Source organism: Megalobrama amblycephala, linkage group LG5 (assembly GCF_018812025.1).
Source record: "Megalobrama amblycephala isolate DHTTF-2021 linkage group LG5, ASM1881202v1, whole genome shotgun sequence".
Taxonomy (NCBI): Eukaryota; Metazoa; Chordata; class Actinopteri; order Cypriniformes; family Xenocyprididae; genus Megalobrama; species Megalobrama amblycephala.
Window position 1 is genome coordinate 22,947,828 of NC_063048.1, and position 23,512 is coordinate 22,971,339.

The following is a 23,512-nucleotide window of genomic DNA, read 5'->3' on the forward strand; positions in this document are numbered from 1 at the left end:
GTTTCCACCTATTATGTCTGTTTCAATCCTTCTCTCCAATGTTAAGGATATCCACATGTTTTGGCTGCAGTACAGATATAAAATCTTTCAGAATGGATCTATAGAACTAAATTTAGCCATTGCTCATTGAGGAATTGAGTTACATGCTTTTGTTGAAAAGATATTACAAAAGAAAGTGAAAATGAAGACAGGACTAATAACTTGTTTTCTTTGTAAAACATTATTTGTTTAGAATATTGCTAACACTTTACAATAAACTCTCATTTGTGAACTGTTAACATTAGCTAATATAAATGAACATTGCAAATGAGTAATATAAATGAGCATTGCTTTTTACAGTATTTATTCATTTGTAAACGTTAATAAAACTTCAGTTGTTCATTAGTCATGCTAGTTCACAGTGCATTAGCTAATGTTAACACAAATTTTTATTTGAAAAAATGTGTTTTTGAATGTTGAAATAAACATTAAGATTAATAAATGCTATAGAAGTACTGTTCACGTTGACAAATGAAACCGTATTTAAAGGGTTACTGGAACATTAAAAAAAATAATAATAAAGAAACATCTACAATATATTAACTTCATTGTGATTGTAATGTGAAAAATATGATGCAATTACAAGATGCGAGTTTGAGATTCCATTTAATATATTTAGACCACCAGAAGGCGCTATAACCCCCTTTCCATTCGAAAGAAAATGACAGTGGTTGCTTCACACTGCAAATGAAGATTGGATTTAATCAAATAAGCACTGTAAATTGACAATAGATGATTCAGAACATGTTTATATATTCCAGTTCCAGTATGTTCGTTTTTAAAATCTACTCTTGTGAAATTTTACAGCTCAGACCAACTTCTGCTTTAAAAGAAAGATGTTATCAACGAAGTTCAAACCTGAACTGCGCGCTCCGCCCAACACGCTCCTGTGAGCTTCAGGAGCGCGTGAATAACAACAAATCTCCAGCGCGCGCCAAACAAAGCGTGCGCATTTTTAAACTTTCAGTTTTGACACCTTCATTAGACTAAAGGGAACTTTTATCTTTGTACATGTCGTAAATACTTAATCATGAGCGTTAGAATTAAGAAGCTGTTTGGGAAGTCAAAGAGTTTAGGTAAGGAATCCAGGGATGCTGAAAGAACTGAGGGTCTGTGGCGGACTTCACCCGAAGATGAGCGCGAGAGTTTCAGAGGTTCGTCCATGACTTTACCGTCGAACCCTGAAGATGCCACCTCATTCCCGCACTCACTGCCCACCAGCCCCAGGGAGAAGAAGAAGAAACGTTTTCCGACCTGGAGGTCCAAAAGTAGGAATAAAGATAAACAGTTTCTCAGCAGTTCCGGAGAAGTGGACTCTGTGTTCAACCACAGGTGAGTGACCTGTCATATAATTTCTAATGCTCTTTTCTCACAAATATCTGTCGTGGGAATTTTTCAATGAGGGCCATATGCTGGCATGCATCTCTCCACGTTCACTGGTGCTACCCTGGCGCAAGTTTTTTGGGTCAGTTTTCAGCTGGTCAGACTGGGAGACCAGCTGTACCAAACAAACTCAACACCAGCTTTACCAGGCTTGCAGGTTTTCAACCAGCTAAGGCTGTTTTTTTTTCAGTGGGGTATTTCATGTTAGTAGTGAGTTGGTAAAACTTTTCGTTAGGCTAACTTTCTTATCATTGTCATTAACAAATATACCGATAATTTGTTAATTTAAACATTTGGAAATGCCATGATTCATATACAACGTTTGATTCATAAGTTCAATTCATATCTTAATTTGTGTGAATTTCACATAACCTGTCAATAAGTCATATTTCAACTGAAATTCAAAATATGTGATATTTTGCATAAATTATAAACTTGCATAAAGATAATGAAGCCTTATTACTGCAGAATTATTCATCAATGAAGCATTTTTTGAATCATGACAGTTAAGCACCTCCTCCCTCATAATGGAAAAATGTCTCATTCTCATTGTGAAACAAAAAAATTATTTTTATATGCTGGCTGCACCTACTATCTTTATTTATATTGATGTAAAAAACTAATTACTTTTATGAGAATATAATAAGAATCCCCATTGAAAATACTGAAATTGCAAAACAACATTTACCAAAAAAATGCATTATGCTTATGGGGGTTAAATAAATAATAATTTAAAAAAAAATCAGTTTCGGTTTAATTTATTTATATAGCACATTTAATAATGACAGGGCCGACCAAAGTGCTGCACAGACAAATTGAGTTAAACTAGCAATAAAACAAGAGAATAAAACATTTCACAAAAGTAGACAACAATAAATTCACACAAAATAAAACCATATGCAGCAGTTACTCCAGCCCATAAGCCATTTTAAAAAGATATGTCTTAAACAAAGATTTAAAAGCTTTTACAGAAGTGGCAGATCTTAAGCACAAAAGCAAGTTATTTCACAACCGGGGTGCTGCCACTGAAAATGCACGATCCCCCTTAAGTTTTAAGCATGTCTTAGGAACCGACAGCAACAGTATTCAATGAACTTAAAGGCCTGCTGGTCTGATGGTAAGAGAGAAGATCAGATAAGTTAATTTGGTACCAAACCGGCACACAAACAACATGGTCCTATATAGGCTAATTATATATATATAATAAAATAATATAATTTAAAATAATCAGCCTTTGCAGCCTTAAAGGGATAGTTCACCCAAAAATGAAAATTTGATGTTTATCTGCTTACCCCCAGAGCATCCAAGATGTAGGTGTCTTTGTTTCTTCAGTAGAACACAAATGATGATTTTGAACTGCAACCGCTGCCGTCTGTCAGTGGTATAATGCAAGTGGATGGGAACTTCTACAATAAGAGTAAATAAAACTTGCTTAGACAAGTCCAAATTAAACCCTGCAGCTCATGACGACACATTGATGTCCTAAGACAAGAAACGATCGGTTTGTGCGAGAAACCGAACAGTATTTATATCATTTTTTACCTCTAATACACCACTATGTCCAACGGCATTCATCACTCGATTCTTTTGGTCTGATCGCGCTCTGACAACGGCAGTGATGTCTCGCGCATATACTTCAATGAGAGCGAGACATCACTGCCGCTGTCAGAGCGCGATCAGACCAAACGAATCGAATGATGAATGCTGTTGGACATAGTGGTGTATTAGAGGTAAAAAATGATATAAATACTGTTCGGTTTCTCGCACAAACCGATCGTTTCGTGTCTTAAGACATCAAAGTGTCGTCACGAGCCGCAGGGTTTAATTTGGATTTGTCTGTCATGTTTTATTTACTCTTATAGTCCAAGTTCCCGCTGACATGCATTATACCACTGACAGACGGTAGCGGTTGCAGTTAAAAATCATCATTTGTGTTCTACTGAAGAAACAAAGACACCTACATCTTGGATGCTCTGGGGGTAAGCAGATAAACATCAAATTTTCATTTTTGGGTGAACTATCTCTTTAAATGAAGACGGACACAGTTTTTTTTTTATACATCTGTATTTACTCAGTGCAACTAATAACATCCAAGTGAAAGATATAACTTCAGCATGTCATAAAAAAAATTAAAAAGTTAAAAACCAGAATCACTGAGTTGGAAAAAGGATCACCCCCCTAAAAACTCAATCAGGTGTAGCTAAACACCTTCTCAATGGCACACAAAGTCATTTGACTTTCAACTGTGATCAGATGTGGTCATTTTGATTAGCTCAGCATGAAAAGAGCTTTCCTGGAGCATTTCAGTCCTTGGTAGTGCAACTGAAGCAAACAGTCAACTGTGGGCACTGTCAAAAGATCTCCGGGATAAAGTTGTGGACAGGCACAAGTCAGGAGATGGATACAAAAACATTTCAAAGGCTTTATAAATGTTTAGAAGCACAGTGAAGTCTATTAATAAGAAGTGGAAGGTATTTGGTACAACACAGACTCCATGGATCAGGACGTTGCTCCAAACTGGATGAAAGAACCAGGAGGAAACTGGTCAGAGACACTACCAAGAGGCCTACAGCAACTCTGATGCAGTTGCAGGAATTTATGACAAAGAGTGGTCATTGTGTGCATGTTGCAACAATATCACAAATTCTTCACAAATGAAGAAAGGCCACATGCAGTCACGACTTGAAGATTCTGAGACCACATGGAAAAAGGTGTTATGGTCAGATGAGACTAAAATTGAATTATTTGGCCTCAACACCAAACGATATGTTTGGCGGAAATCCAATACAGCTCACCATCCAAATAACACCATTCCTACAGTAAAACACGGAGGTAAAACAATAGGATGAGGAAATGAGGAAAATCTGCCAGAAAGATGTCAATGGGAAGAAGGTTAACCTTCCAACACGACAATGACCCAAAACACAGAGAAAAACTGAGTCCACACAGTGGTTGAAGGACAAAAATGTGAATGTCCTTGCATGGCCTAGTCAGAGCCCAGACTTAAACCCCATTGATATTCTGAAGAATGACTTGAAGACTGCAGTCCACAAATGGTCACCATCAAATTTAACTGAACTTGAGCAGTTCTGCAAAGAAGAGTGGGCAAATATTGCAAAGTCTAGATGTGCAAAGTTAGTAGAGACATATCCCAACAGACTAAAGGCTATAATTAAAGCAAAAGGTGGTTCAACTAAATACTGACACAAGGGGGTGATCCTTTATCTAACTCAGTGATTCTGTTTTTTATTTATTTTTGTTTTTTATGACATGTTGAAGTTATATCTTTTACTTGGATGTTATAAATTGCACAGTAAATTGAGTAAATACAGATGGATAAAACAAAAACTGTGTCCGACTTCATTTCAGGCTGCAAAGCAACAAAATGTGATTATTTTAAAGGGGGTGATTCTTTTCTATACCCACTGTGTATGTATGTATGTATATATATATATATATATATATATATATATATATATATATATATATATATATATATATATATATAATACATATATATATTTCTTCTTCGATTTTACACTATATTGACATTATATACTGAAGTATCATTGGTCTAATTTATATGTACATAATTAGACAGGTTTATCTGTTAAAATGGCAACATTGTGGACTGTACTGTACCATGTAGTATGTATACAGTAGCATAGTGGAGACAATAGTAGGACATCCTGTATATATTTCAGGATTGTATCATAACATAACAGTGGGAAGACAGAAAGACTGTCAGCAGTTTGACAACACTGTTGAATCTGTATTGAGCTGATCAGCCCGCGTCTCTGTGATTTCAAGATTTGCTACATTTCTAATCGCTAAAGACTAGTTGCCTTCCACTGAGCCAGTGTTCGAAACACTCTTTATTCCCACAGTTCTAGCAAGGCTTCGTCTGTGTTGAACAATCAAGGGTTTGGACACAAAAGCAGAATCCGACAAGATTCAGCAGTGTTCATTATCCCACTGTTGATTTATTTTCATCTTGTGTAATCAAGTTTGATGGGGAGCTTTGTTTGATTTGATGTAGAGTACATGTCGTTAAATAGACAAACATGCTTTTGTTTTTTCAAGTGAAAAGATTTTGCTTGACTAGTTTAGGCACTCACCTTTTGCTAACTGGGATGAGACATCCTTGTATTTCAATAGCAGGTTTCTTCCTGTATAAGTTGGGTGCTTTTTTAGATTTTTTGACTCACATGTGCTTCTGTTTTAGTAAGTAAAATAAAGAAATCTGTTGTATAATTCCATGGTCTGTTCTTTCCCGATTACATGTATGGAAGCATAACAACATATAACGTAAAAATAACTATTATTGTCAATAATGAACAATTTCTGCACATTTAATAGTATTTATGAGATGCTTTTCCATGCTAATGCCACTTTCCACTACACCTGGCACTTTTAAAATGAACTTATGTTCATATGAATAAGCAAAATAGTATCACTGCAGGAGTAGAAATGGGTTCAGTTGGGCAGACGACTTTACATCACACGACTAGACACTTTTCAGTTGTTTTTTTTTCCACTTGTCACAGAACCAGTTTAATCCTGGGACAAAATAGAAAGGAAAGTTTGTTTTGTATTTAATCTTCAATAAGTAGGCTGATATAAGTGATATATCATCCTACTTTCATAACAGATGATGCAAGAGAGACAGAATAGTAGCCTACTTTGATTTGATTATAGATTATTATGTGTGTAATTTGTTAAAGGCAAATATGAAAGGAAGTAAAGCCATCACTGACTACAGATGAAGAGGACTGGCAAGAATTTCCTGCTACTGTAGGCAAGAGTCACAGCTTTCTGAACAAAGAGCATTATAAAACTAATATATACAAAATACAGACTTTGTCTATTTATAGAGACAGTTATATGTATACTGCTGTGGCTTAATCTGATTTTATGAACTGACACTTCTGAAATAACTAGATTTATAACTAGTTTTATTGATTGATAAACTAATTTGCTCAGTGATTGTTAAAGGGTTAGTTCACCCAAAAATGAAAATTCTGTCATTAATTACTCACCCTCGTGTCGTTCCAAACCAATAAAACATTCTTTCATCTTCAGAACATAAATGGAGATTTTTTATGAAATTTGAGACAAAAATAAACATCGATCAGCAAACATAAACAGAAGCGCAACCAAACCTGCTTCACGCTTGAGAACAAACCTCTTCCAGAAGCTCAAACGTGCTGCGTAACACATAAGAATGACCCTAACTGGTTCTCGCACGTCAAGCAAACATGATTGAGCTTCTGTTTACCACAACTGATGTGAGTGAAAAGACTGAAAAGATTGAGGGTCACCCACACAACAGAAGCAGACTGCATACATTAAAAGAAAAACACGTATATATATTTACAGTTGGCACCTTTGACAGTTTGAGAAAGTAAAGTGACTCACAGCAGGTCCATTGGCCTTTTCAGGGTATTAAAAACTCAGGCCAAACTGTTTATGACCACACTGTGTGGAAACACTGATCAGTTAAAAATGAGAAAGAGCTGCTGTGAGTTGGTTAAAGTTGCCTGTGGGCAGGGCGTATGTCTGTGTGTGTCTGTGTGTGTGTTGCGGGCAGGTGGGGGTTGAGAGAAATCCAGCTCTTCATGATGATGACTGATATTTGCTGAAAGCTTTGTTGTCATGACATAAACATGCTAACAGAACACATTTCTACAAACACACATACACACATGGTGGTTTTTCTTTATTAGTGACGACAACTCTAAGATGCAATGTTCTTTATAGAGGTGATGTTAACACAAACCTATTGAATATCAGTAGACACAAAACATGCCCATATTAAAATAAATAAAAAAATACATTAAAAATTAGTTTGGTGATTTGGGATTTATGAGTTGTTTAAATAGTTAAAATGTCCTTAAAAGTATGTTTTCAGCATGTTTGACTATATTTGTGAGTCTAAAAACATTAGACCCTCACAATCATAGCCAAACCTGTGTGTTTTAAAGGTGCAGTAAACAATTTCTGAGAAATGCTGTTGAAAGTGAATTGGACCGAACACCAAAACACTATTTGAGCCAATCATCAGGAAGGGGCATATAAACTCATTAGGGGGAAGGAGCCTGTGTTGCATAAGGCTTGTTCCACTTCATGCAGCGCTGCACAGACAGATTGGTGCCTGACTTGAAGGCTAGAAATTTCCAGTTAAAAATTTTGTCTATAATAAGGTACGAGAGGCTGTGCTGTATCGTGAATAATTCACGGCTGAAGGGGTTGCAGGCATGACGCGAAGCCTAACAACGCCCTTCAGCCGTGACTTATTAACGATACAGCATTAGCCTTGAGTGCCTTATTGCTTTTATAAAACTGTTACCACACAATAAAAATATTAAAGCCAGAAATATGTATCAATGCAAATTTCATGAAGTAAACTTTTAAGTAAAAGCCTTCCTTCCGCTGGAAAAAAATAGCCCCTGACCATGCACAGCAACAGAAGTTACATTATTATGCCATTAGATGGCGGTAAAGACTGTCTTTATGAGTGTGTCAGTCAGTAGCAAAGACTTGCATTGAAAAGACTGAATTGTTGTGAACGTGGAACAAGACCCAACTGACAAATGCTTTGACTAGCTCCGTCAGTCACGGGAAAACCCCTTAACTGTTAAAAGGACAGGATAATACATCTGACATTTAAATAGATTTTTTATTATGAACATAGGACTGACCTGAAGGAAAATGCTAAATCTGAATGCAGGTAATAAACTCGCTCAATCAATCTCTTTCTCACTCTTCCACATAATACAGTAAGCTTCAATGAACAATATCAATTGAGAACATACAGGTTACGTTGCTAAGAGTGGTTGATAAGGGTGTTGTGTAGTGATACAAGGGTGAAGCGGTCATAGCCGTGTCTTTTCGTGAATAAAACACAGCTATTGACCAATCAGAATCAAGGACAGGAACTAACCATTTTACAAAACAATTTATTGGCTTATGTTGAACTTTTTGTTGAACATCTCTGAAATGTCTGTGTATTTCACAAATATTGCATTTAATTCCTTTCATCTTTGATAAAGTATGCAATCATAGCACGAGCATCACTACGGGAAGCAGAGAATGTCTGACTTGACATCTCTGTTTTCAGCTCCTCCCCAACTGGCAACTCTCACCGATCGGTTACATTCAGCCACAGCCGAAGTCGAACACACCTATAGTGTGTTAGTGAATTTGGGGGCTAAGCTATCAAAATAGGGGCGAGATCCTTTTGGGTAGGGGCGTGTTTTGTTTTGGTGATTTCAAATATAAACAGCGTTTCTCAGAAATTGCTTACTGCACCTTTAAGTGAAAATTCTGCATGGATTGGATCACGATCAGAAAGTAATTGTTACTGTTGCCAGATTTGTTCTAAAACAGGCATATATTAGTAAGCTCTGGATGAGCAGTGACTCACTGTGGTTGGCAAACATCTGGATGTGCAACACTGTATGCTTTTGTAAAGCAAAAATAGAAGGATTTGTTCCACTCAGAACAGTCATAGATGAATTTGAAGTTTTTAGCATGTTTTTTTAGCATCTTCTTCCAGGAAATCTCTTCCATTGTTTTAGAGCTTGTGTGTTTTTATGAAACAATCTTTTTGCTTGAAGCACCTATATTTTCATGTTGTTTAGTAGACACATTTAGGGTTTCTTTACAGATTTGGCATGATAAGCAAATCATGTTTCTGCTTTGAATTTTCTGCTGCCAAGGCAACACACACACACACACAAAATAAACAGCACACTATAGTCCTGACTACAATTGATAGCTTTTGGTTTTGATTTCTTTCTTTTTTTTTTAATGCATCGAAGGGAAAATGTCTGTCTCAATATACATTTTACTGCTAACACTTTACAATAAGGTTAACATTTATTAATGCATTAGGTCAAAGTAACAATGAAAAACATTTTTTTTTATTTACTTTCATTCATTTTTTAATTCACACTTCTTTAAAAATACATTAGCTAAGGTTAATTTATACAATTAAAATGATAAAAATGTATACTGTATAAGCTAGATTAATAAATGCTCTTTTATGTCATGTCAGCCATAATTGCATTTACCAATGTTAATATACAGAATCTTATCTTGTACATGTACAGTGTTACCATTTTATTTTAAGGAAAATTTCACACATGTACAGAAGGGGATGTGACCTATATTGTTCATTTGTTTGCATGCCACTGACAATGAAACGGTTAATATTTTTTACCAGAGATGATCATCACAGACCATCAGTTCTTCATCAGTTTTAATAACTTGGTGAAAAGTGCTGGAGGGTGGGTGCTTTTGACTTTCACCCCTCTTTTTGTGTGAAAAGCTCTTTGTCTTGGGCAGCTCTGCATGTTCCTATAAGCACATAAACTCATGCTGCAGGAATGTGCAAAGACTGGTTGGGAAATATCCCAGTGAGCGAGATAAAACAGAAGCTGATCACTCCTACCCATTGTAGTTTATATCAAACAGTGTTTTTTGTATTTTTACATGTCTGCCTGTCAAAGTGATCATCACTCTATAAGCTGTGATTTAATAGAACTTCCTAATAAAACCAGTGAAACCAGTTTTGCTCTGAAGTTTTTTTGTTTTTTTGAATATAGTGCTCCATCTAACTTTTGAGGTGAATTACTAATATGATTCATCAGCACCTACTTTTATAATAATGATAATAAAGGCAGACTTAAAAACTGGAAGTTATTATCTCCAACCTTGACAGATGATACCGTTTATGCTGTTTGCAAACTTTTTACAGACATGAGAAAACAGCTTTCATTCATTTGTGATGATGCAGTTTGTATTGTCTGGCATATCACAAAAACAGTTCTGCTTTATTATTTTAAGCTTCAACAAAGGCAATTGATGCTTTTGCCAAAAGCAAGGTGATTTATGGCTCTTTTTGTTGCAGTTGGCTGCCTATTGATAAAAATGTGATAACTTGCTATTGATATTTTAATCTTGTAATTTCCCCCCTTATCATGCATATTTTTGTCTTATCTGCATGTGAAAATGAAGGGCTGATGCATATCTAGGCTGTCAAAATTCAAGATCTGTTAAGAGGAGTTACTTTCAGGCTCACTAAGAGATGTTTCAACCGGCTCAGACACGTTTCACAGAAATCTGATTAAATAAAGGCTCTATTTGTTAGAGGCTTGTATTGTGTTTAAGCTCTTGGGGGGTCCACGGCAAGCGCAACAGTGTAAAATCAAATAAATAAAGTTTGTTTTGACAAATACGGTATTGTCATCAATGTAGTTATGGTTCTCTGGCAGTTTCTCTTGAATCTAATCATGCACTGTTTACATTGCTTAAGATACCTTTTAGTATATAAATGCAGTTATTCAGAACAAATGTAAGGGGATAATTTAAATACATTTACAATAATAAATAAACAGATTAGTGCTATCAAACGATTAATCGCAATTAATCATATCCAAAATAAAAGTTTGTTTACATAATTTGTGTGTGTGCTGTGTATATTTATTATGTATATATAAATATACACATATATTATGTAAAACTTTTATTTTGAATGCGATTAATCGCTTGGCAGCGCTAAAACATATTTGTTACCTTTCTTCTTATAATATTAAGATGAGAATCCACTCATTCCCATTCTGTACACCTCACAAACTGTTTTGTACTTACTAATGAATCACTAATGACCAGGTGGATAAAGGGAAAAAAATCATGTTGAGTCAGGAAAGTTTTTTGTTAATAGTAATTTTTTTATATCATATTCTTTAAAATAAGAACAGTACCCCGCAAATTTAGTCAAAAATTGAGAATAGTCAATGAGGTTTAAACCTTTATCATGTATCTATCAAGGGTTGAAAGACATTTAGTTTGGTTCTTCTGTTCATGAAAATCCTATATACTGGTCTATAGACCAAAAAAATATGTATTTGGGATTGTAACGAAGGCGGGACTCAGGTAGGGATCCAAATGCAAAGCTTTATTAAATGTGAGCGTGGTCGTACAGGCAGGGTTAAACAGGAACAAACAGGAATAGCAAGGGACAGGCAGAATCGTAGTTAGGATACAAGCAAGAGGTCGAGGCAGGCGGCAGACAGGGATAAACAGGGTAACAGTCCAAACGGTAACAGGCAGAACAGACAGGGAAACGCTCAGAAATGCTACAATAGTAAACAAGACTTCGCGATCAGGTGGTGTGTGCGTGAGTCCTTTATAGTCCAAGTGATGTGCAAAGCTGTATGTGGCGACAGGTGATTGGTGCAGAGTGTGAGCATGTGACTGGCTGGGGGGATGATGGGAATTGGAGTCCGGGAAGTGACAGGAACTGACAGTGATCGTGACATAACGCCCCCCTTCCGGAAGGCGCGTCCTTGCGACGTAAATGGCACGAATGGGGGGGGGGGTGCATTAGAGCTACGGCGGGAACATGGTCTCCAATGCAGGTTCCAAGGCAGCCACGGTGGATCAGGTGCCACAGGTAACCATGGCGGGTCAGGTGGTACGGGCAGCCATGGCGGGTCAGGTTCCACGGGTAACCATGGCGGGTCAGGTGCTACGGGCAGCCATGGCGGGTCAGGTGCCACGGGCAGTCGTGGCGGGTCAGGTGCCACGGGCATCCAGTGCAGGTCAGGAGTGCCATAAATCCACGGCGGGTCAGGTGGCTCGGGCAGCCACGGCGGGTCAGATGGCTCGGGCAGCCATGGCGGGTCAGGTGGCTTGAGCAGCCACGGCAGGTCAGGTGGTTCAGAGTCCGTAAATGACCACGGTGGGTCAGAGTCCATAAATGGCCATAAAGAGTTATAGTCCTTAAATGGCCATAGCAGCTCAGAGGCAGTTGCTAGCCGTGGCCGGGCAGGGTTCCCACCCACAGGCTCCCCACCCTTAGGTATACTGCCCCCCCAAAAAAGTTCTTGGGGATTTCAACGGGTTCTGTAGCGGGTTCGTGGACAAGGAGTTTGGATGGCACCGGCAGGGAAGGCGTTTGGGTGGCGCCGGCAGGGCAAGACGCTCGAGTGGCACTGGCAGAGCAAGGAACCTGGGCGGCGCTGGCAGAGTAAGGAGCTTGGGCGGCGCCGGCAGGGCTAGGAGCTTGGGCGGTGCTGGCAGAGCAAGAAGCTTGAGCGGTGCTGGCAGGGCTAGGAGCTTGGGCGGTGCTGGCAGGGCTAGGAGCTTGGGCGGCGCTGGCAGAGCAAGAAGGCTTAGGAATGCCAGCCGCTCGTGCTGTAGTCAGTGGAGGATCATTCATGCTGGAACGTAACCTCCTCCACTCTCGGACGAATCCAGAGACGTGACGCGATTCTGGACGTTCAGCGGGGACTTGACTTGGCTCTGGGCGATCAACGAAGACGTGACGAGGCTCTGGGTGATCAGCGGAGACATGATGTGAATCTGGGCGATCAGCGGAGACAGGACGTGGCTCTGGGCGATCAATGGAGACAGGACGTGGCTCTGGGTGATCAGCGGAGACGTGGCGTTGCTCAGGACGATCAGCCGTAACTTGACTGGGCTCAGGAAGATCAACAGTATCTTGACTTTGTGTTGTTGTTGTGACCACCATTTTGTGAATGTCCTCTTTAGCGGCAGCCATTACGTGTTCAGGTGAGGTGTCGTGTTCCTCCGCGACACCCACAGTAAATGGAGAGCCGCTCAGCTGCAATGCCAGATCAGTATATTGTTCCAGCGTCCAGCTGGGATCGTGAGAAGGCATGACGGAACTCAGCGGATCAGACAGTCCTCCTCGGAAAAAGATCATGAGACATACCTCATCGAAACGCGTTAAATGTGCCAGTCCAATAAACTCCTTGACGTAATCCTCTAACGCTCTGTCTCCTTGACGGAGACACATCAATTGAGCAGATGGATTCATTGTTGCAGAGACGGGAACACTCACAAAGCTGCTGGATCTGGGTTTGACGAAGTCTTCTGTAACGAAGGCGGGACTCAGGTAGGGATCCAAATGCAAAGCTTTATTAAACGTGAGCGTGGTCATACAGGCAGGGTTAAACAGGAACAAACAGGAATAGCAAGGGACAGGCAGAATCGTAGTCAGGATACAAGCAAGAGGTCGAGGCAGGCGGCAGACAGGGAAAAACGGTGGCAGGCGGCAGACAGGGAAAAACGGTAACAGGCAGAACAGACAGGGAAACGCTCAGAAATGCTACAATAGTAAACAAGACTTCGCGATCAGGTGGTGTGTGCATGAGTCCTTTATAGTCCAAGTGATGTGCATAGCTGTATGTGGCGACAGGTGATTGGTGCAGAGTGTGAGCATGTGACTGGCTGGGGGGATGATGGGAATTGGAGTCCGGGAAGTGACAGGAACTGACAGTGATGAAAGGGATGAAAGCATCTATTATTTTGGAGATGATTTCCAAAACACCTGAGAGAATATAGTCATATTTACTGTAAGAGGTGATATCGTCACATGATGCTCGGATTCAGTGTACTTCATCCTGCACAGTTTGCATCAAATAATGAATGTTTTTAGTGGGGATATCAAACCCACATCCTGAGGGGAAACTCAGTAATATCCATCACCTCATGAATTCAAAACCAAAAATTGAAACATTCTAAAAGACACATAATCCCAGGGAGATGAATACAGACACAGGGAGACGTGTGTTTACAGGAAAGGAACTTAAAGGAATTATCTTGGAAGGCTTAGGAACTCAGCCATGCATACATTTGACAGACACATGTAGATGGGTCAGAGTACTGGCTGTTTTTGTACTGTGTGTTTGTAAGCGGATTAGTAACAGAGGTAGCAGAATAGCATTGGATAGAAGAGGTGAACTGGACTTATTACAATGATTCACCTTTAAACTTGTTAACTCTTATCTTACCACTCCCCTAAAGAGATACCTTAGTCTTTATTTCTATATGCACATAGAGTATATGTATATATTATCCTTAGTACCATCGATATCATTAATATCATGAAAGGTGCAGTAAGTAGATTTTGAAAAACACTGTTGGACATTGTTGATATTTGAAATCAACCCAAACAAACCCACCCCTCCGATCCTAACCACCCTGCTTCGAGTCGGTCTCAAACCCCGGCCCGATCGCTGCTGGCAGGCGAGTGCACTAACAATGATGCTAAACACCTCATTCGCTATGGTCGTCAGTGTGCAGTGGTTTACCTGCTCAACTCTCACTATCTGGTCACTGTTACACACGCAATGCAAGAGTGGATGTCTGTTTATCACAGCTGATGTGCAACAAAATGTTTCACGAAAAATAAAGTGCAGATGATGAATGAACGACAAGGAAGCATAAAAAATGAACGTACAGTACACAAGAGTAAATACAAACAGGAGTTTGTTGTTTGTCGCCAAGCATAGCAGCTCCAGACAATCAATGATAACCAAACCCAGTGTTACTCACATGTGAAGCGGAATCAAAGCAGCCTCTGCGTCTGTTTTCAGGTTTTCCCGCTTAGCTCTCTCCAGCTCTGGAAAGCTTTTCTAATGTTAACGCTGGTCCTAAAGATCTTGTCCAGTCATAAACCTTCATTCCAGTGATATTCTTTTGAGCTCTTTTGTATTGTGTCTCATCATCTCTCTTTCTGCATTTTTTTTTTTTTTTTTTTTCAAATCTCCCCCTTGCTCATTTTGTCTCCTCGACCGTTATAGCTACACCCCTAATGCTGACTGGTTACACGTTTGTTGTTGGTGTCGACCCGACTAACTTCCAAACAGTGTTTTTCAAAATCTACTTACCGCACCTTTAATATAGAGTAAATAAGTGCTTGGAAATTGTCTCACAAAAGGCATAGTGATTGAAGTTATAATGACAGCTTCTCTCATAATCTGTCATTTTTATCATTTGTAAATGATGACAGTTACAGTATACTGAGTAAAGCCTATCGTGGCATTCCATCTGCCACAATAGAAGGTTTCATTTACTAAACTTCTTCGCTCCATTACCACACAAAAATATTTCTGTATTTTGGACAATAATCATTTAAAAATGAAAATGATTGATTTGACGTTTTCAGTATAGCCTACTGTGTGAAACCAACCAGGCCACATTGTTTTAATACCGTGACCATATTTAGGTTAACCTTTTAGTGTGGGTGTGTGGGTGTGTGTTTAAAATGAAATCATCATGAAAAGTTATGGGAGTTTCAGATCATTCTGTTCAATGGCAGCTCAAGATAAAAACAAGGGTGAGAACTTTTGTTTTTTTTTAAAAAGGAGTCATTATTGCTCTATAGAAAAGAAAGAAAGAAAGAAAGAAAGAAAGAAAGAAAAAACAGCCCCAGTGGCAGCTCAGCATCTTACGTTTTGAATCTAGTGATTGAAAGCAGATGTGTAAAGCTGTGGTTCTAAACTGGTTTGGCCATGGAACCCACATTTTTATTAAGCCGCAACCCAAATGTTTAGGAATTTGAATCAAACTAATTTATTTCTCAAAAATGGTTAAAACACAAACAAGTACCCTGCCGCTTTCCTTAGCATACGACACACAACTTTAAGAATATCACTTACACTGATGAACAGTATAAGGTGAAGCTAATAGCAGTCCCAAACTAGTTTTTGTTACATTGGAATGAGACACAGTCATCAAAAATATAGAAACAACACAAAGTGAAAATAAAATGGTATTTTGGGTTAAAGTTACGGGTAGTAAAGTTACCATGGCAACTACACAACAAAAATGATGATGGATAGAATGAACATCACACCTGTATACAAATCCAATGACATACCTGTCATGTGGTACATCATGCGTTAGCCATACTTTATTGATACTTTTTGTTAATTTCATGACATACTAATTGATGATAGAACTATGACGTTGCATTTATTTTGCACTTTATATATGTTATGATACAGACGGCATGGAGGCAGAGGTAAAAGCAAGTATGGTGGTTTATTTGAGAAACAGCAATGAGCAGGTGAGTAAATGGAAGATGGAGAATTCAAATGAGATGATAGAGGTTTGATACTGTCCTTGTGATTGCAGATGGAGGTAGAAGTCGAGGAGATGGAGAATGGCTGACGAGGAACACTCACACACACGGAAGGAGGAACACAGGAGGGGAACTGGAGACAACGGAGCGATAGGGATCGCTGGTAGCAGGTAAGTAGCAGGTAAGTAGCAGGTTGAGTCCTTGAGGTTCGCATACATGAGTCTGTACTACAAACGAGACCGGACAACTGGTGTGTGTGTGAGTGTGGGTTAAATAGTGCTGGTGATTAAGTGGCTGATGATGTGCAGGTGGCGATAATTAGAATTCCGGTGATTGGGTGCGTGGGTATTGACGGGAGGTGGAGCCTGACGTGTCTGTGACAGTCCCCCCCCTCCCACGGCCCGCTCCTGAGGGCCGAGGACCCCGACGTCGTGGTGGCCGACCTCGAGGGCGTGGGGCAGGTCTGTCCGGGTGGCTGGAGTGGAAGGCTTGTAGCAGGTTGGGATCAAGGATGTCGTTCCGCGGGACCCACGACCGCTCCTCTGGCCCGTAGCCCTCCCAGTCGACGAGGTATTCCAGGAGACCACCACGGCGCCGGGAGTCCAGAATTTCCCGAACCTCGTAAGCAGTCCCATCCTCCAGAAGAAGTGGAAGGGGGGCTCGGCGGCTGTCACGTCAGGCTCTGTGGAAGGAGAGAGAGAAGGGTGGTGAGGTTTGAGTAGAGACACGTGGAAAGTGGGATGAATCTTATATTCAGGAGGAAGCTGAAGACGATACGTAACGGGGTTGATCTGCTGAAGGATGGTGAACGGGCCAATGAAGCGGGGACTCAGCTTCTTGCATGGCAGACGCAGTCTGATGTCCCTTGTCGACAGCCAGACCTTCTGCCCAGGTTGGTAGTTTGGAGCGTTGGAGCGACGAAGGTCGGCTGTCATCCTGCGTCTGCGCAGGGCCCTCTGCAACTGATGGTGGGCTGAGTCCCACACCCTCTCGCTCTCCCGGAACCAGTAGTCGACGGCAGGAACGTTGGAGGGTTCCCCGTCCCAGGGGAACAATGGGGGTTGGTAGCCGAGTACGCATTGAAAAGGTGTTAATCCGGTGGAAGGTTGACGGAGAGAGTTCTGGGCGTACTCGGCCCAACCCAGGTACTGGTTCCAGGAGTCCTGGTGGCCGTGACAGAAGGTACGCAGGAAGCGGCCGATCTCTTGGATTTTCCGTTCCGTCTGCCCGTTCGTCTGAGGGTGGTATCCCGACGATAGGCTGACGGTCACACCCAGGAGCGACAAAAAGGCCTTCCAGACTCGGGAGATGAACTGGGGGCCCCTGTCAGATACAATGTCCTCGGGGATTCCATAGTAGCGGAAGATGTGGTTGAACATTAATTCAGCAGTAGTGAGAGCGGTAGGTAGACCTTGGAGAGGGATCAGCCGGCAGGCCTTGGAGAATCTATCCACTACCACGAGTATGCAGGTATGACCATCAGAAGGTGGGAGATCCGTCACAAAGTCAACTCCCAGGTGTGACCATGGTCGCTCAGGAACGGGCAGAGGATGGAGCTTGCTGGCCGGCAGATGACGAGAGCTCTTCGAGATGGCGCACTCCCTGCAGCCCTGCACGTACCTTCTGACGTCCCTGGCCAAGTTGGGCCACCAGAAGCGTGCTTTAAGCAGCGAGAGGGTTCCATTGACCCCCGGGTGACCAGTGCCAAGTGATGAGTGAGCTGCGTGGATGAGTTGAGTGCGTCGTGCTCTGGTGATGTACTGGAGACCTTGAGGGCAACCCGGCGGAGTGTTAGAGGAGGCATTGGAGGAGGGTAGAGTCTCTTCAGACCATTGGATGGGACTCACAAAGATGGTTTCTGGGAGGACGGTTTCAGGAGCTTCAGACTTCTCATCAGGAGCATGGAGACGGGATAAGGCGTCAGCCTTGAGGTTCTTGGAGCCGGGACGATAGGAGATGGTGAAATCGAATCTTGAAAAGAACATGGCCCAGCGGGCTTTTCGGGGGTTTAATCTTTTAGCAGCTTTAAGATACTCCAGGTTTTTATGGTCGGTTAGAACTTGGAAGGGGTCCCTCCAGCCAATGCCTCCATTCCTCCAACGCGAGCTTGACGGCCAGGAGTTCGCGGTCACCGATGTCATAGTTGACCTCCGCCGGGTTGAGCTTGCGGGAGAAGAAGGCGCATGGATGGAGTCTACTTGGTTGCCCCTGCTGCTGTGAAAGTACCGCTCCCACTCCTGTGGTAGATGCGTCTACCTCTACGATGAATGGCCGGTTGGGATCAGGGTGGACGAGGAGGGGAGCGGTGGTGAAGGCTTCCTTAAGGGCTTCAAAGGCTTGTGTGGCTTCTTCGGACCAGGACAGAGACTTGGTCTGATGGCGTAGAAGGTTGGTGAGTGGGTAGACGATGGAACTGTAGCCCTTGATGAAACGGCGGTAGAAATTGGAGAAGCCTAAGAAGCGTTGGAGTTCTTTTATGGTAGTCGGAGTGGGCCAGGACCGGATGGCGTCCACCTTACCCTCGTCCGTCCGGATGCCACTGTGGTCAATGTAGTATCCAAGGAAGTGGACGGACAACTGGTGGAAGGAGCATTTTTCCGCCTTGAGGAACAGCTGGAACTGCCGTAAGCGTTTGAGGACCTCCGCAACGTGGTGGCGATGTTCGGCCAGGCTCCGGGAGTAGATGAGGATATCATCGATGTACACCAGCACAAACTTATGGAGAAACTCCCGGAGCACCTCATGAATGAAATCCTGGAATACGGAGGGGGCGTTGACTAGTCCATAGGGCATGACCAGGTATTCATAATGGCCAGTGGGCATGACAAAGGCGGTCTTCCACTCGTCCCCCTCGCGTATCCGGATGAGGTTGTACGCGCTGCGGAGGTCCAGCTTAGTGAACACAGTGGCACCACGGAGATGTTCCAGGGCCGCTGGGACGAGGGGAAGTGGGTAACGGAACTTTATGGTGATCTTGTTGAGTGAGCAGTAATCAATACAGGGCCGCAAGCCTCCATCCTTTTTGGCCACGAAGAAGAAGCTGGAAGCAGCAGGGGAAGTAGACGGACGGATGTATCCTTGCTTGAGGGCCTCGTCGATGTAGTCCTCCATGGCCTTCTCCTCCGGCACAGATAGGGGGTAGATTCTTCCCCGTGGCACTGGTTCACCCGGTAGCAGATCTATGGCGCAGTCCCATAGCCGGTGTGGAGGTAACTTGGAGGCTCGTTGTGGGCAAAAGACATCGCTGAAGGGGGCGTAACAGGCTGGGATGTCGATGGATCGTTTCTCGATGGGGCTTTCAATGGAAGTGGCACAGATGGAGATTTCTTTGGAACGTGGAGATGGAGGAACAGGAAACCCGGAGAGGCAGGTCGAGAAACAGTGTTCGCCCCACTTCAGGATCTCGTGCGCCAGGAGATGGTTGGGCTGTGGAGTTCGAGCCACGGGCGCCCTAGAACCACGTCAGCGGTGGATTCCTCCAGAACCAGCAGATGGATATCCTCGACATGAAGGAGGCCTATGCGGAGTTGCAGAAGACCAGCACATCGGGTGATCTTTTTGCGGCCTAGGGGTTTTCCGGTAATGGAGTGGGCTTGATAGATACTAGGCGAAGGCGAGGTTTTGAACTTGAGTTGACGGCAGAGGGACCCGGAGATGAATTTCCCGGCTGACCCTGAATCGAGGAGCGCAACAACTGGAACAGACATATTGGCAGCAGTAAGGGTTACAACGGTGGTGAGTGGTTTCATCTGGATTAAAGAGGGAAGGATGGCACTCACCAGAGGTCTTGGAGGGCGTGTTGGGCATGCGGAGAGTACATGCCCGGGAGAGGCGCAGTAGAGGCATAAGTTCAGGGTCAGCCGGCGTTGTCGTTCTGCAGGGGTGAGTCGGGAGTTTTCAACTTGCATAGGTTCGCTGGCTGGTTCTGGGGAGCTGACGGGTTCGGACCGACGGAGGAGAGGTTGAAGAGGTGGCTGGCCCTGGTGCTCTTCAAGACACGACTGCATACGAGTGCCCACACGGATGGCGAGTTGGATGAAGCGTTCAAGGCCGATGTTATCCTCGTATGCAGCGAGATGCAATCGCAACTTTGGTTCTAACCCCTGGCGGAAGGAAGTGATGAGGGCTTGTTCATTCCATCCGCTACTGGAAGCCAGGGTACGGAACTGCAAAGCATAGTCACTCACAGCGTTAGATCCTTGCTTTAATTTATAGAGTTTCTCACCGACAGATGAATCCGAAAGGGGTTTTCCAAAGACTTCGCGGAAGTGAGAGACGAAGGCTGAATAGGAATTCACCACGGGGTTCTTTTGAATCCAGAGTGCGTCTGCCCAACGGAGAGCTTTACCTTGTAGCTGCGAGATGATAAATGCGACTTTAGAGGTGTCAGTGGGGTAAAGTTGCGATTGCATCTCCAGGACCAGCTCACATTGCAGGAGGAATCCGCTGCAATCCTCCGCCGATCCTGAGTAGGGCGCCGGCCTGGCCATGGGACTGGCGTGCTGGGTTGGAAAGTGCAATGAAGAAGTGACTGGGGAAGCAGCGGCAGGTGCTGGTGACGGTGGTTGTGGTGGAGTGAGTGCTCGGCACAGCGCGCTCACGAGCTCCTGGAACGGGTCTTGTTGGCTCATGCTGATCTCTAGCCGTGTTTTACGGGTCCGGTCTTCTGTTATGATACAGACGGCACGGAGGCAGAGGTAAAAGCAAGTATGGTGGTTTATTTGAGAAACAGCAATGAGCAGGTGAGTAAATGGAAGATGGAGAATTCAAATGAGATGATAGAGGTTTGATACTGTCCTTGTGATTGCAGATGGAGGTAGAAGTTGAGGAGATGGAGAATGGCTGACGAGGAACACTCACACACACGGAAGGAGGAACACAGGAGGGGAACTGGAGACAACGGAGCGATAGGGATCGCTGGTAGCAGGTAAGTAGCAGGTAAGTAGCAGGTTGAGTCCTTGAGGTTCGCATACATGAGTCTGTACTACAAACGAGACCGGACAACTGGTGTGTGTGTGTGAGTGTGGGTTAAATAGTGCTGGTGATTAAGTGGCTGATGATGTGCAGGTGGCGATAATTAGAATTCCGGTGATTGGGTGCATGGGTATTGACGGGAGGTGGAGCCTGACGTGTCTGTGACAATATATAGTGATATGATATACAGTGTGTGCAATTGAAGAGCACAGTATAATATCTGACAGATGAGTCAAAAGCTTTCATGCACATTTTTCAAAATAAATGTATCGCACCAGAAAAACATTTAGATTTTCATTTTTTGTTATGGTTGTTGTTTCTTTGACTACATACACTATTCAAAACGACCCACCAGCTGAGAAAACTGGTGTGAGTATCTAAAAACCACACTTCACTAAAATGAGTCAAAAGTTCAGTCAAAATGTTTGATACTGTCCTTGTGATTGCAGATGGAGGTAGAAGTTGAGGCTTAACCCTCAATTGGACCTTGGGGTATATATGACCCCAATGGACATTTCATTAGTTAAAAAAAAGGGTTCCCTTAATCTCAGAGGATTAAAATTTTGTGACTTTTCCTGAATTGTCTAGCTATACATCCACAAAAAAACTGGGATTGATTCGGTCGTTCTGAAGGTATGCAAAAAAATTTTTTATTAATCTGGTCTTTGGGGTCAATATGACCCCAATTGAAAATGAATGGGAAATGCAAAAAATGTAATTTTTTTTTTCAATTTGTCAAAAAAAAAAACAATAAATGCAACATAAATCTGAAAATTTTCACACCGAAATGAAGGCCTGGTACTTGAGCACAAATTCAATGTGGAAAACACATGCTCACACAAACACACACAGAAATACACACACCTAAACACACACAGGTATGACTGCCACAGAGAGCATTTGTATAGAATTTGGCAAATAAAATCAGTCACAAATGCAGAAAAAAAGATATAAAGGGGTGAGACCTAATGCACGCACAAACACACATACACACACACACACACACACACACACACACACACTCTCTCTCTCTCTCTCACACACACACACACACACACACACACAAACACAAAAAGACACTTACACACAAAGACAAACACACACAGAGACAAACACAGAGACACGCACACATGCTATCTCTCTCTCATACACTCACACTCTCACTCACACTCTCACACACACACACTCTCTCTCTCTCACACACACACACACACACACACACACACACACAAAGACAAACACAAAGACACGAACACATGCTATCTCTCTCTCATACACTCACACTCTCACTCACACTCTCACACACACTCACACACACACACACTCACACACACACACACACACACACACACACACACACACACACACACACACACACACACACACACACACACACACACACACACAGACAGCCACAGAGAGCATTTGTATAGACTTTGTATAGAGAGAGGGGTATGATTGCCACAGAAAGCATTTTCAAATTAGGCAAAGGTAATCAGCCATACATGCAGAACACGTGTGTGTGCGGCCTAATGCATGCACACACATTTAGAAAGAGCTAGAGAGAGATCAAACAGAGATGAAAGACAAATAACCTTTTCCACTTCGAGAAAGTTTATGTTGAGATGTAAGGGCTGCATCTGTGTTTTGAAAACAAAAAAGTAGTTCCCACGCAAAAGGTATAAAAGAGTGCCTTTGGTGTCCTGCACATGGATCATTCTGTGCTGGCAGCATGGCAAAGAGGTACACTCTTCATGAGACCGTGGAGTTTCTGCTGGATTCCAGCGAAAATGAAAACCTAGAAGACTCTGAGCCTGAGGACTCTGAGCCAGAGGACTGCAATCCCCCTGAAGAAGAGGATGAGGATAACCAGGAATCGGAGGATGACTTTGAGGAGGCAGATGCAGACCAAACCTTAATTTCTAAAAATGGGCAAATAACCTGGTCTACCATTCCACCTCCACAGAGGCCAGGGAGATCACCAGCTGCACAAGTTATAAAGTTGACACCTGGACCAACTAGGTATGCTTGTTCTCGTGTAGAGGACATAAAGTCCAGTTTTTTATTATTTTTTCCATCATGCATCCAAAGCATCTTGGTGGAGATGACTAATCTTGAAGGAAGGCGTGTTTATGGAGCTGACTGGAGGGATGTGGACTGGACAGATATGGAAGCATATATCGGTCTGATACTTCTTGCAGGAGTTTATCGCTCCAA

At 42.5% G+C, this 23,512-nt stretch overlaps 1 protein-coding gene across 1 annotated transcript in view; it reads left to right on the forward strand.

The window, feature by feature from the left end:
• The first annotated feature begins 96 nt into the window (after positions 1-96).
• The window catches only part of crybg1a (crystallin beta-gamma domain containing 1a), a 56,668-nt gene continuing 33,252 nt past the window's right edge, over positions 97-23,512 (forward strand). Inside the window, exon 1 of the mRNA XM_048191299.1 lies at positions 97-1,371. Within this exon, the coding sequence (XP_048047256.1) occupies positions 1,070-1,371 (302 nt within the window). The 5' untranslated portion in view covers positions 97-1,069. The remainder of the gene's footprint in view (positions 1,372-23,512) is intronic.